Source organism: Maylandia zebra, linkage group LG3 (genome assembly GCF_041146795.1).
Source record: "Maylandia zebra isolate NMK-2024a linkage group LG3, Mzebra_GT3a, whole genome shotgun sequence".
NCBI classification, from domain to species: domain Eukaryota; kingdom Metazoa; phylum Chordata; class Actinopteri; order Cichliformes; family Cichlidae; genus Maylandia; species Maylandia zebra.
This window is the reverse complement of record NC_135169.1, coordinates 55,122,561-55,138,148: the sequence shown is the minus strand read 5'-3', so window position 1 is coordinate 55,138,148 and position 15,588 is coordinate 55,122,561. Positions and strand designations below refer to the sequence as shown.

At 42.9% G+C, this 15,588-nt stretch overlaps 1 protein-coding gene across 1 annotated transcript in view; it reads right to left on the bottom strand.

The window, feature by feature from the left end:
• LOC112433843 (NACHT, LRR and PYD domains-containing protein 12-like) overlaps positions 1–14,338 on the bottom strand; it is a 129,999-nt gene extending 115,661 nt beyond the window's left edge. The window contains exons 1-6 of the mRNA XM_076882480.1: positions 13,649–14,338; positions 13,463–13,564; positions 12,598–12,699; positions 5,473–5,549; positions 3,517–5,356; positions 1,831–2,007 (exon numbers count right to left, since the gene is read on the bottom strand). Of these exons, the coding sequence (XP_076738595.1) occupies positions 1,831–2,007; positions 3,517–5,356; positions 5,473–5,549; positions 12,598–12,699; positions 13,463–13,564; positions 13,649–13,737 (2,387 nt within the window). The 5' untranslated portion in view covers positions 13,738–14,338. The remainder of the gene's footprint in view (positions 1–1,830; positions 2,008–3,516; positions 5,357–5,472; positions 5,550–12,597; positions 12,700–13,462; positions 13,565–13,648) is intronic.
• Between the last annotated feature and the right edge of the window lie 1,250 nt (positions 14,339–15,588).

The following is a 15,588-nucleotide window of genomic DNA, read 5'->3' as shown; positions in this document are numbered from 1 at the left end:
CTCAGCTCCAGCTGTCTCAGATGGGAGGGGTTGGACTTCAGTGCTGCTGCCAGATAATCACAGCTGATCTCTGACAAACCACAGTCCATCAATCTGTATAAAGAATGAAAGATGTAAGTTTATTAGACAAAGTGTGAGCTTGAAATCATTCAGTGTTTCATCATCTGTTCAGAGCTGAAGAAGGTTCAGAATGTAGAAGTTTAGAAAATGGAAACTCCAAACAGCTGAAGCCAACAGGAAGCAGCTTCAAACAAACATAACACGAGAAAAAACTCTGAATGTTTCACATTAAAGTCGTACATTTCTCATAAAAACAGGACAAAGACTTGAAAAAGTCGTGTTTTTCCTTCCAGGAACCACAAGGCTTCACTTTTAAAGGTGAAGTGTGAAAGAAATGGACATATTTGAAGTCCAACACCTTTTTCCAGTCACATTATTAAAGCAGACAAACTACAAGCTCATTTTCATTCCAACAAGTCATCTTCTGACCTGGACTAACAACACTGGTCTCTATGTGCAGCTGGCTGTGAGACCAGTGCTGAGGGAGCGTCTACAAAGTGCAACACTGAAAGAACATCACACACTCATTTGCTTCCATCATCCAACCTGAAGAGGAAACAGAGACGCCTCCCCTTCAAAGTAAAAGCTGCTCCTTTTGGACACAGTATCAAAGAAAGTCTACAGTATAACATAGAAAAGACAGAACAAAGTTTTGGTTGTTTTTAAATTGTGCAGAAATGAAACTACACTAAGCTCAATTATGTGACAGACATTTCATCCCATGTCAGTTTGGCCTCATCCTGGGCCGGATTATCCAGCACACACTCTGACCACAGGCCCAGGGGCCACGCACAGCTGGGCTCCATCCAAGAGACAGGAAACAAACCAACACAATAATAAAAAGCACCATGTGATCTTCTTACATCTTCAAGACAAACATAGTAAAAACATGATATTTGTTTCCTGATAAAATGATGTGACAGGTAGAACAGAGTAAAGTGGTGGTGTTACAGCCTTTCTCCCCTCTGCTGCCGAGGCTGTTAGTCTCTCCCAAACTCAGCTACAGGACTTCCAAATGAATGAAAGCAGCAGAAGTGGCTTTACAAATGAAAGAGGAAGAGGAGAAGAAGAGGAGAGGGAGGCCACCCTGACCATCACTCCAGCTGAAAACATCACACTTCCATTAAAGTTGGTGAGGAAATGTTGAGCAGGATGAGCTGCTGGCTAATCTGGAGGCTGTAGCAGCAGCTCACAGTCACAGTGGATTTCCACTCATGAAAAAGCTCTGGCTGCTTCATTTCTCATCTCATATCAGAGACTTTAATGCTTCACTGAAGCTGTACTGTGATGCTTCCATATCCCAGTGATGCCTCCATAATGATTTCAGCTGTTCTGTACACACACTGTGTGCCCTGTATGGCTCAAAGTCTCTGCAGCCTGTTTTTATCTGCTATCATCAGATCTTCATCATCCTCATTCACATCCCTCACACACTCTACAGCCTCATCAGCACTGACTTCATCTTCACTGACTGATGGAGCACAACATGAACCTGTGGAGGCTGAAACACTGTCCTGTCAAACATCTCCCCGTCACCACTCCACTTCTGTCAGCCTTTAAATGAACCCTGCTCAAGTCTGTCATTTCTGTTTGGAGCCAAAAGGAAAAACTGTTGTTCAGTCGTTTGGAAAGACAACATTTCTGAAAGCACTCAAACTTCTTCACATTTGTCTTCCGACACATCCTGAACATTTAGGAACTAAAGAAAGTTTCAAACATCAAAGACCTGAAATATAGAAAAACAACAACAGCCGCAGTCAGTGAACTCACCTCAGAGTCTCCAGTCGACAGTTTGGACTCTCCAGTCCAGCACACAGAAGCTTCACACCTGAATCCTGCAGCTTGTAGTTGTTACTCATGTCCATCTCTGTCAGATGGGAGGGGTTGGACTTCAGAGCTGAGGCCACAACTTCACAGTGAGACTCTGAGAGTTGACACCCAGTCAGTCTGTGATGATAGAAAATATAAAATGTGTTATTATAAAAGCAGAAAATCTGCATTATAAACACAGACTGAATGTATATGAAGACAAAACAGAGTGAGGTCATAATCTGATGAATCTGCTCTTCACATCTGTGCTTCAGCTCCTCTTACTGTGTTTGACATGACACAACGATTGAGTCTCTCTCAGACCTGCAGACTTTTAATGAGAATCTTTGTTTGGCTTTAATCTGCAGATGAAGGAGGAAGATGGTGTCACATTTAGGCTTCCATAATGTCCACAGTCTGTCACTGAGATCTGATCCAGAGTCAGAGTGAAGACACACATTTGGACTGCTTCCTGTTTTGACTCCAGAACATTTTGAATGAGTTCAGCTCAGTGAAGAGTTCCAGCTGGAAAGATGATCTCTGTTTGCTACCTGCTGTCAGGTACGACTGTTCACGTCCACACGCAGGAAAAACCTGCTGACTGTTACCAAACGGAGCAGAAATCTCATCACTGGACAATAATGATGAATGAACTCAGAGCTGCTGATATCAGATCTGATTTCAGGGGAACTAAACACAGAAATGATTGGCTCATTTGAGCTTTCTGAGCCATTATCTGCTGGTGTGTCGCTAGTTGGCAGAAAATGATTTGTATTCCTGTTCAGGGCTTCAGTGTTTATGAGTCCAGATCCAGGTGACAGCAAGTCAAAATGATGTTACCTGTCTGTGTCCAGCAGCAGCCTGTATTCACTTTGAATATTGTTATAACCTGACATGGATCAGTTTGTCTTTGATTGGTTTGTAAATGTCACTGTTTCCATTGGACCTGAGTGACGTACAAAGACAGAGAGGGAGAGAAAGGAGAGAGAGGATGGAGACAGCACAGAGAGAGCAAACACAAACAGGTGAGAGTGGACAGGTGACCAAGGTCAGCAACCAATCAGAGAGCTTCTGTTTGACCCACAGTCACTGATGATGACTGCACATAACCAAGCAGTGTGTTACTCTGATATCAAATATGGATCCTGCTCTTATAATAATGATCATCAGATGATATTATTGTGTTATTTTGTAGCTAATACGATGTTTGTGTGATTATCAGTGAAAGAAGCAGTGAGGAGGATGGAGAGAGAGAGAGGACAGAGGGTGAAGTTAGAAACACTAAAAGGATTTTTCATGGATTTCATGGATGATTTGAGTGATTTCCAGCAGGACACTTAAACATGTCAGTGGACGTCCTAAAGAACATATTCACTGATATGAAACGTGTCATTGAACAGGATTAATATCAGTGGAAACATGGTGGAAACAGCTGTGACTGCATGGATGTGACACACTTCAAATCTGTTCTCCACTCTTGGATTTGGGATCCATGGAGCTGCTGCTGAGTCTGTACAATAAAGGAATGGTGTGGAAGGTTGCAGCGTACGGACACAAACACTTTGTGGTTACAATCTGATTTTATTTTCAACATTAAACTACTAACCTACACTGATCAATGATGTTAATGATCACATCTGGACTCACCCAGCCTTTCTGCAGTTCCTCACAGCTGGAATCAGTCTCTGTCGTCCCTGCTTTGATGTGTTGTACTTCTGCAGGTCCAACTCATCCAGAACCTCCTCTGACATCTGCAGCATGAAGCCCAGAGCTGAGCACTGGATCTCAGAGAGTAACTTCTCTGATCTGTTCTTTGACTTCAGGAACTCTTGGATCTCCTGAAATAATGTGAGGTCGTTCATCTCCATCAGACAGTGGAAGATGTTGATGCTTCTGTCAGGAGAGATTTTATCACTGTTCATCTCCTTCAGGTTGTTGATGACTCTCTGGATGGTTCCTGGACTGATCTCTGTCTGACCCAGCAGACCTACTAAGAGTCTCTGGTTGGACTCCAGACAGAGGCCATGAAGGAAGCGAACAAACAGGTCCAGGTGGCCATTTTTACTCTGGAGGGATTTATACATGCCTTTAGTCAAAAAGACATCCATTGATGGGAAGCTATAAGACTTGAACATGTTCTTAAAAAAAGATCTGTTTTTGTATTCTTCTCGGAAATTCCCTAGAAAACCTTCTACCACCTCTGTCTTCCTGTTGGTGTGACAGTGGAACATGTAGACTGCAGCCAGAAACTCCTGAATGCTCAGATGAACAAAGCAGTAGACTGGTTTCTGGAAGATCACACACTCTCTTTTGAAGATCTCTGTACAAACTCCTGAGTACACCGAGGCCTCTGTCACATCCAGACCACACTGCTCCAGGTCTTCTTGGTAGAACATGATGTTTCCTTTCTCCAGATGTTCAAATGCCAGCCTCCCCAGCTTCAGAAGAACTTTCCTATCAGCCTCCGTCAGCTCCTGTGGACTCGTCTCATGTCCCTCATGGTACTTGTTCTTCTTCCTCTTTGTCTGAACCAGCAGGAAGTGTGAGTACATGTCAGTCAGGGTCTTGGGCAGCTCTCCTCTCTGCTCTGTAGTCAACATGTGCTCCAGAACTGTAGCAGTGATCCAGCAGAAGACTGGGATACTACACATGATGTGGAGGCTCCTGGATGTCTTCATGTGGGAGATGATTCTGCTGGACAGCTCTTCATCACTGAATCTCCTCCTGAAGTACTCCTCCTTCTGGGCGTCAGTGAAGCCTCGTACTTCTGTTAGCCTGTCAACACATGTAGGAGGGATCTGATTGGCTGCTGCGGGTCGGGAAGTTATCCAGACGAGAGCCGAGGGAAGCAGATTCCCCTGGATGAGGTTTGTCAGCAGCTGGCTGACTGATGACTTCTGTGTGACATCAGACAGCAGCTTCCTGTTGGTGAAATCCAATGAAAGTCTGCTTTCATCCAGGCCGTCAAAGATGAACAAAAGCTGAGAGACAGCCAGCTTCTCTGCTGTGACCTTCTGTAATGTTGGATGGAAAACATGGAGCAGCTCCAGAAGACTGTACTGCTCATCTCTGATCAGGTTCAGCTCCCTGAATGAAAGCAGAACCACCACACTGACATGTTGGTTCTCCAAGCCCTCTGCCCAGTCCAGAGTGAACTTCTGCACTGAGAAGGTTTTTCCAACACCAGCCACGCCGTTGGTCAGAACCACTCTGACGGGTCTCTGTTGGTCAGGTAAGGCTTTAAAGATGTCCTGGCACCTGATTGGAGCGTCATGGAGGGCGTCCATCTTGGAAGCTGTCTCCAGCTGCCTCACCTCATGTTGGGTATGAACCTCTTCACTCTGTCCCTCTGTGATGTAGAGCTCAGTGTAGATCCTGTTGAGGAGGGTTCTACTTCCTGTTTCATCACTTCCTTCAGTCACACGTTCACATCTCCTCCTCAGACTGATCTTATGTTCATCTAAAACCTCCTGCAGACCAACATCTGCTGAAAGAAAGAAAAACAATGAGACTAAAGAGAAAGAAAACTCTTCAATGTCTGAACAACACAAGAAGTCCAGTTTTCAGAAATGAGTCCATCAGCAGACAGATGTTCAGTCTTACTTTGTACACAGCTGCTCTGACTGGCTGTCTGCAGTCCAGCTCTGCTTCTGGATCTTTCTCCACACTGTGCAGAAGCTCTGATGGTGACACAGAAAAGTCACAGTGGAGATACTTCTGTCCACCTTTGATTAGACTCATTATAAAAAGGAAAACAAAGGTTTAACACAGTCATGTTTCCAGTTCACTGACTTACATTTATTCCATGGACACTCACTCTAACCTGAAGCACAGCTACAACCCAACATTGTTGAGGCCTCATCTCCTCCTTTCCTGACTGTAGAGGTTAAATATGCAACAACCAACAAATAAAAGAATTTGGTTCATTTCAAAGAAATTCACACGGTGACCAAGTAAAGTAACCGTAGTAAAGGAGACAACATCCCGTTGATGGTGGGATTATTTGAAAGATTTGCTTTAGTCACGTCACCAAATGCAGTTGAACCACCCGTGGATCCATGTTTGACCATTCTACCACTCTGAGCTCTGCTTTTTAATCATTTTATTATTATCATCATTCATTTATTCATTCTTTGGAGGGGGGCTATTTCCTAATGCCGCCCTAATAAGCTGATGTTCAAGGGGAAATATAACAGAAACTCTTTCAGTGTTATTCATTAATAAATTAACAGATAAACTGTGAAGAAGAAAAAACTGAGATTTAAAGGAGAGAGTGAGAAACTTGATCATCCATCCTCATAATACATGTTTATCAGTATCTGCTGTGACCATACTGCAGTAATAACTACAAGTCTACATTTCTGTGACTGTTGATCAATCACAGCAGGAATCTGAGCTCATCTCTGCACACAGAGCAGCTTCAGCTCTGGGATAAACTGCTCGCTTCACGTCCTTCTCAGCTCACAGACACTCATCCTGATGTTTTCCTTTAACATTTGATGGTATAATTCATCTGAGTTTACACTTTATCTGCATAAATACAGAAAAACAGACCCAAACACCAGAAACCATCAGTTTCACCATGTAGAATATATTGTTGTTTCCTTTTAATTCAGAGAAAAACTCTGATTTGGATTTTCTCTGTTCTCTTTGCCACAGCCCATCCCAGCAGCAGCTGAAGCAGCTGACTGTCACAACACTGAATAACACTTTAGGAGGAATTTCAGAGGTCAGTAAAGCTCCAGGTTCAACATCAGTTAATTAATCATAGGTCATCATAAATGTTAACCTGGCTGGCACACATGTTAATGTTAGCCATTTAAATATTAGCAGTTAGCTGAGGCCACAAGAAGAAGAGGCCCTAGAAGAACAATGGATGATAAGATTAGATTTTCAAGACTGGGCAGAGACGTGTTTTCCTTTACTGTCTCTTACAGAGGAGGGAGCAGATACCAGACGAGGTCACGGAGGTACGGGGAGGATTCGCAGCAGACAGCAAGACTGCCACGTCCATGCGAGAGAGCGATGGCTACGATAATCTCTGTTTTTGTCTCCCTATATAATGTTGTACAGCCCATGTGAGGGTTATCCTCTCTGTGAACCAGATGCTTGATTTCACACAGAGGTCCACCAACTGAATTTGATCAGTTATGGAACGATTTACCTCGACAGGCTCCTTCACTCGCTGCTTTTAAACCTCCTTTAAAACACACTTTTACTCCCTGACCTTTGACCCAGTGTGACATGTTGACTCACTACCTCAGACAGCTTAAAATAGTCTTTTTGTTTTTTGGTGCTGCCTAAAAGAACCGTGAAATATCTGTCCTATATACAGTTATGTTCATATATTTTTGTGCTACATCAGGAAATTCAAAAACATAGTTTTTAATATTTTAATCCTTATTTTTAAAACTGTTTTTGTCATTTTTCTGAATAACACTTTAGGAGGAACGTCTTGATGCATTCTCAATCATCCAGGAAAGTAAATCTCCAAAAGTTGATTCTCTTCATCTGGACGTAGCGTAAATGTGTCCCAGCTGGACTTTTGTCAAAGCTGGAAAGGCTCCTAAAGAAAGTTCCAGTCGATCCAGGAGAGAAGGACAACCGCTGCCTAAGAGAAAACCTGTAGCTATCCCATATGTGTCAGGAGTGTCGGAGCAGCTGAGTCGCATTTTTTCTAAACACTGGGTCTCTGTGGCTTTTAAACCCCAAAACACGCTGCGCCAAAAACTGGTCCACCCCAAGGATCGGGTCCCCCGACACAAACAGAGTAACATAGTGTACGCTGTTAAGTGCAGGACGATTGGCAGGATTTATATATCGGGGAAACCAAACAACCTCTGGCTACAACACAGAAGAGCCACCTCGTCAGGCCAGGACTCTGCAGTCTATTTACACCTACAGGCCAGTGGACACTCTTTCAATGATGAGGATGTAACATCCCGGACAGGGAGGAACGCTGGTTTGAGGGCGGAGTCAAGGACGCCATTTACGTGAAAAGGGAAAGACCATCTCTGAATTGAGGAGGGGGCCTAAGGGTACATCTGTCACCATCTTACATGCTGTGATTGCAGCCATTCCCCAACTCTCTGTGAATGGTACTCATGACCATTGATCAGTGGTTGTTGATCAATGGTCATGAGAATTGCATAATTAAGATTAAGGAACTGACCTCACAGCCCATTGTTCCTTCAGTGGGCAGGTTTCAGTCATCATGCAAATGTCCTGTTTATAAGATTGAATCCTGCAGTCAGCTGAGACTGAAGGAGTCACCTGGATGAGAGACGAAATGTTTCTCCCACAAAACGCTACGTCCAGATGAACTGAATCAACTTTTGGAGAAAGAAGTTGAATCAGTATTTCAGCTTTAAGAGGGTATTTTAACACAAACATCAGTCCTTCTACTTAAGTATGTTTGACACTTTGTTTACACCTAAATTAACTTTACTGTTAACCAGTTTTCATGTTTCTGTAATCCACCAGTGTGCTCATGCTTTTTTAAGTGAAAACATATTTTTAATGATCAAATATAATTATGTTTGTTATTTGTGGATTTTAAATGTCCTTGACAGAGACAGATGATGATCATTATCCTGCACTGTGGTCTCAGGTTTGGTCGAGCTAGCACAAAGAATGGCTATGTTGAACTTCCTCCTGGGATCCACACTAAGAAGTGAGTCCAACATTAGCAGGGTCTCTTTCCTTTATCTGGATTCACTTTAGCATTCACAGTCACGTGAAGCTTGTTATTAACTCGATAAGTCAACCCAGGGTTTCAGCTGAGCGCTCACATGAAACACATGGTGTTGGCAGCATCTGATCAATCATATTCATGGAGACGTGTATCAGCAACAGAGCAGCTGAGTTTGCAGAAGGAAGTCAAACTAAACCACAGGAACAATATTTGGAGATTACACACATAATAAAATACTAGCAGTAACACAGCTGCTGCAGACAAATCAGTCGTGTGATCGTGTGTGAGAGGAGAAGGACTGTAAAGGAGTTTGGTGTTAAAAGCTCTGTATGAATGTGGGAGACTTTGAAGGGCTTTAAAAAGGCCAATATAAAATAAAAGGCAGCAAAACTGCTGAGTGTGAAAGTCACCAGACTTATCAGAGCTCTGTGATTAAGACCTGTAAGAACACCTGTTTGTACTTGTTGGCATTATATCAAACACACACGTATATTAAGCCTTTGTTTGAACTCTGGTTGAATTTGTTACTTTCAGACTGTGAAACATCACAGAGGCTGCAGCTGCAGATCTTTTATTCACCTGGAAATTTACTTTAAATGTTAGATGGAAAATGTATTGCTCAGTTTAACCAAAGTAAGAACAAGAATCCATAAACCTTCATAAAGACAAACATCTCCCAGAACATTGAGCTGCTGAAGTGTCACTGAAGGGAAAAACTATTTGTCCTCCTCCATCCAGCAACACCTGAAACACCTGAGTGGAAGCTCCTCCCTACACTGTGTTTGAAGCAAAGCACAAAGGAGACACCTGCTGGAGCAGCTGGAGTCCTACAGACACTCAGCCTCTTCACTACACAAACACCTCCTACAACATCCACTCTTTCCACTCTGACTGCTGTGTTTGTGGAAACACTCCAACACACACCGCTTCACACACCAACATAGAAATGTGTGAAAAAGAGCTGAGCTGATATTAAACATGAGGATTTATTCAAAAATACAGAGTCAGGAACAACATCTAGACACACATTACCTCTCAGCAGCAGAAGAACAGCCTTTAAAGTTTATATCAGCATCCTTCGACTCGTTGCTCTTTATCGAAACACAGCTGGGTTCAGGTCCAGGAGATTCTGGCCTCTTATTGATCCTAAAAGAAAAACAATAAATGTCACAGCTTCATGAGACAGGAAGGAAAAACTGGAAATATTAAATTAAAGACATGATGAACAATCTCATAAAAATAATGTACTTACTCTTTGTCACATAACAGTCTTTTGTTAAAGTTTACAATAACACCCTTGCTTAGTCTCTGCTCTGTACTGCAGTACTTGCACTGGTTTCACTGGACAAGTCTGCATGTGAATCTACAACTGATCTGACATTGTGGCACAAACACAGTAAACAAACACTACGAGCACCTTGTTTCATGTGCAGTGGCTTTCTTCTCATTCTGTTACTGAACACTGTATGAAAAGCCTCTCACTGCCAGCATCCTTCCAGCCCCACGACAACAAGACCAACTCACATCTTCACAACACCAAGAATTTTTCCCCTTTTCTTTGGAGAAACTGAGAAGCCAATAGGATTGTAGCTCAAACTTGCCCACAGTCCTGCTTCATCACTGCTCACTCCTACCTGTGTTGGTGCTCAGTGGACAGTCATAGCCTGCTGCTAGCATGAATGCTAAACGTACTGCTGTGGATGATCAGCAGAAAAACATGTGGTCAGTTTGACTGTTTGCTGTATTTAAAGTCTTTTTCTCAGTTCGTCTGTATTCAAAGTGCATTCGGGGCTTTAGCTGACAGCTCTTTGTGCTAACAAACTAAACTCTCTTAGTTTAAGCCAACAGACCAAACACAAAGCCTGCTGCTGCCTCCATGGGTTAGCTTGTGTGACTGGTGTTTACACCAATGAAATCTAAATCACACTACAGGAAGTGCAGAATTATTAGGCAAATGAGTATTTTGTCCACATCATCCTCTTCATGCATGTTGTCTTACTCCAAGCTGTATAGGCTTGAAAGCCTACTACCAATTAAGCATATTAGGCGATGTGCATCTCTGTAATGAGAAGGGGTGTGGTCTAATGACATCAACACCCTATATCAGGCGTGCATAATTATTAGGCAACGTCCTTTCCTTTGGCAAAATGGGTCAAAAGAAGGACTTGACAGGCTCAGAAAAGTCAAAAATAGTGAGATATCTTGCAGAGGGATGCAGCAGTCTCAAAATTGCAAAGCTTCTGAAGCGTGATCATCGAACAATCAAGCGTTTCATTCAAAATAGTCAACAGGGTCGCAAGAAGCGTGTGGAAAAACCAAGGTGCAAAATAACTGCCCATGAACTGAGAAAAGTCAAGCGTGCAGCTGCCAAGATGCCACTTGCCACCAGTTTGGCCATATTTCAGAGCTGCAACATCACTGGAGTGCCCAAAAGCACAAGGTGTGCAATACTCAGAGACATGGCCAAGGTAAGAAAGGCTGAAAGACGACCACCACTGAACAAGACACACAAGCTGAAACGTCAAGACTGGGCCAAGAAATATCTCAAGACTGGTTTTTCTAAGGTTTTATGGACTGATGAAATGAGAGTGAGTCTTGATGGGCCAGATGGATGGGCCCGTGGCTGGATTGGTAAAGGGCAGAGAGCTCCAGTCCGACTCAGACGCCAGCAAGGTGGAGGTGGAGTACTGGTTTGGGCTGGTATCATCAAAGATGAGCTTGTGGGGCCTTTTCGGGTTGAGGATGGAGTCAAGCTCAACTCCCAGTCCTACTGCCAGTTTCTGGAAGACACCTTCTTCAAGCAGTGGTACAGGAAGAAGTCTGCATCCTTCAAGAAAAACATGATTTTCATGCAGGACAATGCTCCATCACACACGTCCAAGTACTCCACAGCGTGGCTGGCAAGAAAGGGTATAAAAGAAGAAAAACTAATGACATGGCCTCCTTGTTCACCTGATCTGAACCCCATTGAGAACCTGTGGTCCATCATCAAATGTGAGATTTACAAGGAGGGAAAACAGTACACCTCTCTGAACAGTGTCTGGGAGGCTGTGGTTGCTGCTGCACGCAATGTTGATGGTGAACAGATCAAAACACTGACAGAATCCATGGATGGCAGGCTTTTGAGTGTCCTTGCAAAGAAAGGTGGCTATATTGGTCGCTGATTTGTTTTTGTTTTGTTTTTGAATGTCAGAAATGTATATTTGTGAATGTGGAGATGTTATATTGGTTTCACTGGTAAAAATAAATAATTGAAATGGGTATATATTTGTTTTTTGTTAAGTTGCCTAATAATTATGCACAGTAATAGTCACCTGCACACACAGATATCCCCCTAAAATGGCTCAAACTAAAAACAAACTAAAAACTACTTCCACAAACATTCAGCTTTGATATTAATGAGTTTTTTGGGTTCGTTGAGAACATGGTTGTTGTTCAATAATAACATTATTCCTCAAAAATACAACTTGCCTAATAATTCTGCACTCCCTGTAATGTGTCCTCCAAGGTGTTTGGTGGGAGCACTGAGTGAAACATAAGAGCTCTGGTAAAATAACAAACAGGGCTGTGAGAGCAACTGAAGTGATAAAAATACTGTTTAAAGATAAAAAACACTTTGATGTTCTCTCGTCACCTAACAAAGTCCAAACCCTGTGAACTATTTTAGCTTTAATAACTGTGGATTCAGGTATCCTGAACCCATCTTTGGACATTTGTAATTAAATATTTTAAAACTCCATCAGAGACTCCTGATGTGGCTGTTTGGAGAAGGAAAAGAGGGACAAAGTGGAGCGTCGAGCTGAGGCTTCATTCACTGCAAACCTACAGTTATGTTTCCTTATTTCTGCTGTTTGCATGTTCACAGCTGAAATAAAGCTGCCTCTTTGACTTCATCCTGTTGTGTTTGGGTCCAATTCTGCCTGCCACACAGCGCTACAGGACAAAGTCTAATATTTTTACCTTTTTAATGAATCTTTGGTCATATTTATCCAGGAAAACACAAACATGTAAAGGAGTCATCACAGGTCTCTGACCTCGTTGGTCCAGGTTCAGCACTGAAGTTTAGAGGATGATCATTGGACCAGTCACTCCTCACAGATGGACAGCTGGATCCTGCAGACTGTGACCTCTGACCTCTGCAGACACAAACATGTTTTATTCAATGATCAATTCTCTGATAAAGTGATTGAAGCAGCTGTGATCACACAGACTGCAGATAATGCAGCTGTTTCCTGTCAGTAACAGTCCTCTTAGATTAGAGTTCAGCTTTTTACAGGAAAACAAATGTCCCTGAATGCAACAGTGAGACACAGTCTGCCTGTGTGGCTGTGATAGCTGCCGTTAGGAGCGCTCATGTGTTTGCAGTTAGACGAGGAGATGTTACCATCATGGACACGTTAACAAATCCTGCAGCATCACGTGGCACAAACACTTTGTGTTCCTGTCATCTGCAAGCAACAGGAAGTTCATTAATAAAGGCGGGATGGAGACGCGACTGTGATGGTTCTCCTTCATCCAGCTGTTACACACATCTGGGCTCACACGACGAGCCTTTGTCTAATACAGCAGCTGCTCTCTGAACACTTTTCTGAAGAGGAGCTGCACAAACCTTTGTTTGCTTTCTAGAGCAGCATATCAAAGTCAAACTACCCACTGCTAGCAGCTGTTTCTATCATAGTTTAGGATCCAGATGTGTGAGGTCTAGATTTACACCTCTGATTAAAATACATAGTTAAAAACAGCCAATTGAGTCCAAATGTGTCTTAAACCAGATAAACTGACAGTTACAGCTGAGCCTGTGTGTCCTTGGAGACACTGCTCTGCTACAGAGATGCATTTTAGAAACCAGGAAACATCAAAATCATTTAAATCAGAGAGTTCTTGTTACTAACAGCTCACCTCTCTGCAGCGGACACAGGCTGGACTTTAAAATTAACGATGTGACCATTAGACGCGTCACTCTTACAGGACACAGAGCTGGGTGGAGGTCCAGGCTGGTTCCTGTGAATAATGATGGAGCAGTGATGTGAGTGCTGAGCTGTGACATGGAGAAGAGTCATGGACAGTTAGAGATGGTCATCTCACCTCTGAGCTTTGGTCTGGCTCTCATGTTCCCCACACAGAGTGCTTTTAGAGGGAGGGGCTCCCTCCTCTCTGTCCTCACACTGATCCATGCTGCTCAATTCACATCAGCTCACACACACTTTCTACCTTCACCTGCAGAGGAAACACAAATCAGCCCAGCGACACACTGACTGACCCACTCAGCACCCACTGATTAATTCAGACACGTTTTAATCCCCAAAAGTTGATTCTGTTCATCTGGATGTTTTCAGTGGGAGAAACGTTTCATGACTCATCCAGGTGACTCCTTCAGTCTCAGCTGACTGCAGGTTTCCAACCTTATAAACAGGACATTTGCACAATGGCTGGGAGGTCATGACCATTGATCAACAACCACTGATCAATGGCCATGAGTCCCATTCACAGAGAGTTGGGGAATGTCTGCAATCACAGCATTACTAACCTAACCCTTACCTGGATGATTGAGCATCAAGACACTTTTTAATATTTTACTAATTTCTGAAGCTTTTTACCAACTTTGTTCAAATTGGTCTGCTGTCATTTTATTGTTGACAAAAAGAGATTTTGAGTTTGAGTGTTGACGTTTCCATGTGGGACTGTTGCTGCAACACCAGGATGTTACTACAGAATACACTTTATATTGTGAGCACTTGGATGTTAGTCCAGTGGTCCTAAACTGACACACCTGCACCTGGATTCATTCAGTGTTTCATACTTAATACATCAGACACAAACTCTGCAGCTGTCATTGTCATCAACTGCTACTATGTAAGGAGTTGTTTTGATCGAAACTATATGTGACGTAGCAGAAATATATATACACATGCAGCTTGTGATTTTTTTTCAGAGCTGTGGGTGCATGATAGCGCCTAACAGTTCTCCGTTCCCGGGAATGTAAAATAAAGATCATTTTTTGAGTTTGACCACTTTGAGCCCAGTTTTTCTTCGCCGCCAAAAGAATGCAAAGAACTGAATTTAATAAGACGATCAACTGCGCCACAACATTCACGAAAGCGAAAGTAAAAGCGACGGAAGGAAACGCCCAGAGAGGCGTTTGAGGGACGGTCAGAGTCAGGAACCTCAGAAACGCATCAGGCTGGAGTTTAATTCTGTTTTCATCTTTAGAAACATCTGGAAATAGTTATAAAAATGCTGCGTAATAAAGAAAAATAGTGTAGATTAGTTTGAGTTGTGTTTAGCTGAGCTGTGTCTTTAATCTGAAGTTCATTTTGTGGAGGAGCAGCAAGACTTTCAGTGTTACTCTCAGAGAAAGCCTCCCAAATGTCTGTTGTCTTAATAGTGGAATTATCTGGAAAATGAACCAGTTCTTATGAGCTGCTTTTCTGTATGAGCAGTCAAAGCATTTTATACAGCGTGCTTCATTCACACAAGCACTTCTTTTTCTAACAATGACACTATGATGGATGCATCGGAGAGCAAGTCGGGGTTCCACATCTTGCCCAAGGATACCGTGGCGTGCAGACTGGAGCAGCCAGGGATCAAACCTCCAACCTTCCAGTTAGTAATTCTACCTGCTGAGCTACAGTCTGTACTTCCTGAACAACACACACTCCTTTTGTTTCTTTATTTCCAGTAGCAACCAGGACCATAATGAACCCTGACTCCAACAGACACTCAGGATCCACCTGCCCAGTAAGTCACCCGCTAACTGCAACTATCAGAGCCCTGACCTTCTGCAGAGACGAGTCACACTGAACACAGCAAGTGTCCCTGCTCTCAGATACAAAACCTGCCTTTAAAAGTTCAGAGTAATGAAATCAGCAGTTCTGATTCTAGAATCTGTAGTCTCACACACATGTGCAGAGCACTTTTGTTGTTTTGGTTCACATCAGGTGATATTCTGCTGCAAACAACTAATGAGAACATTTTATGAAAGCTTTGAGTGTCCATCAGGATCCTGTAGAAACAGCTTCCATGTC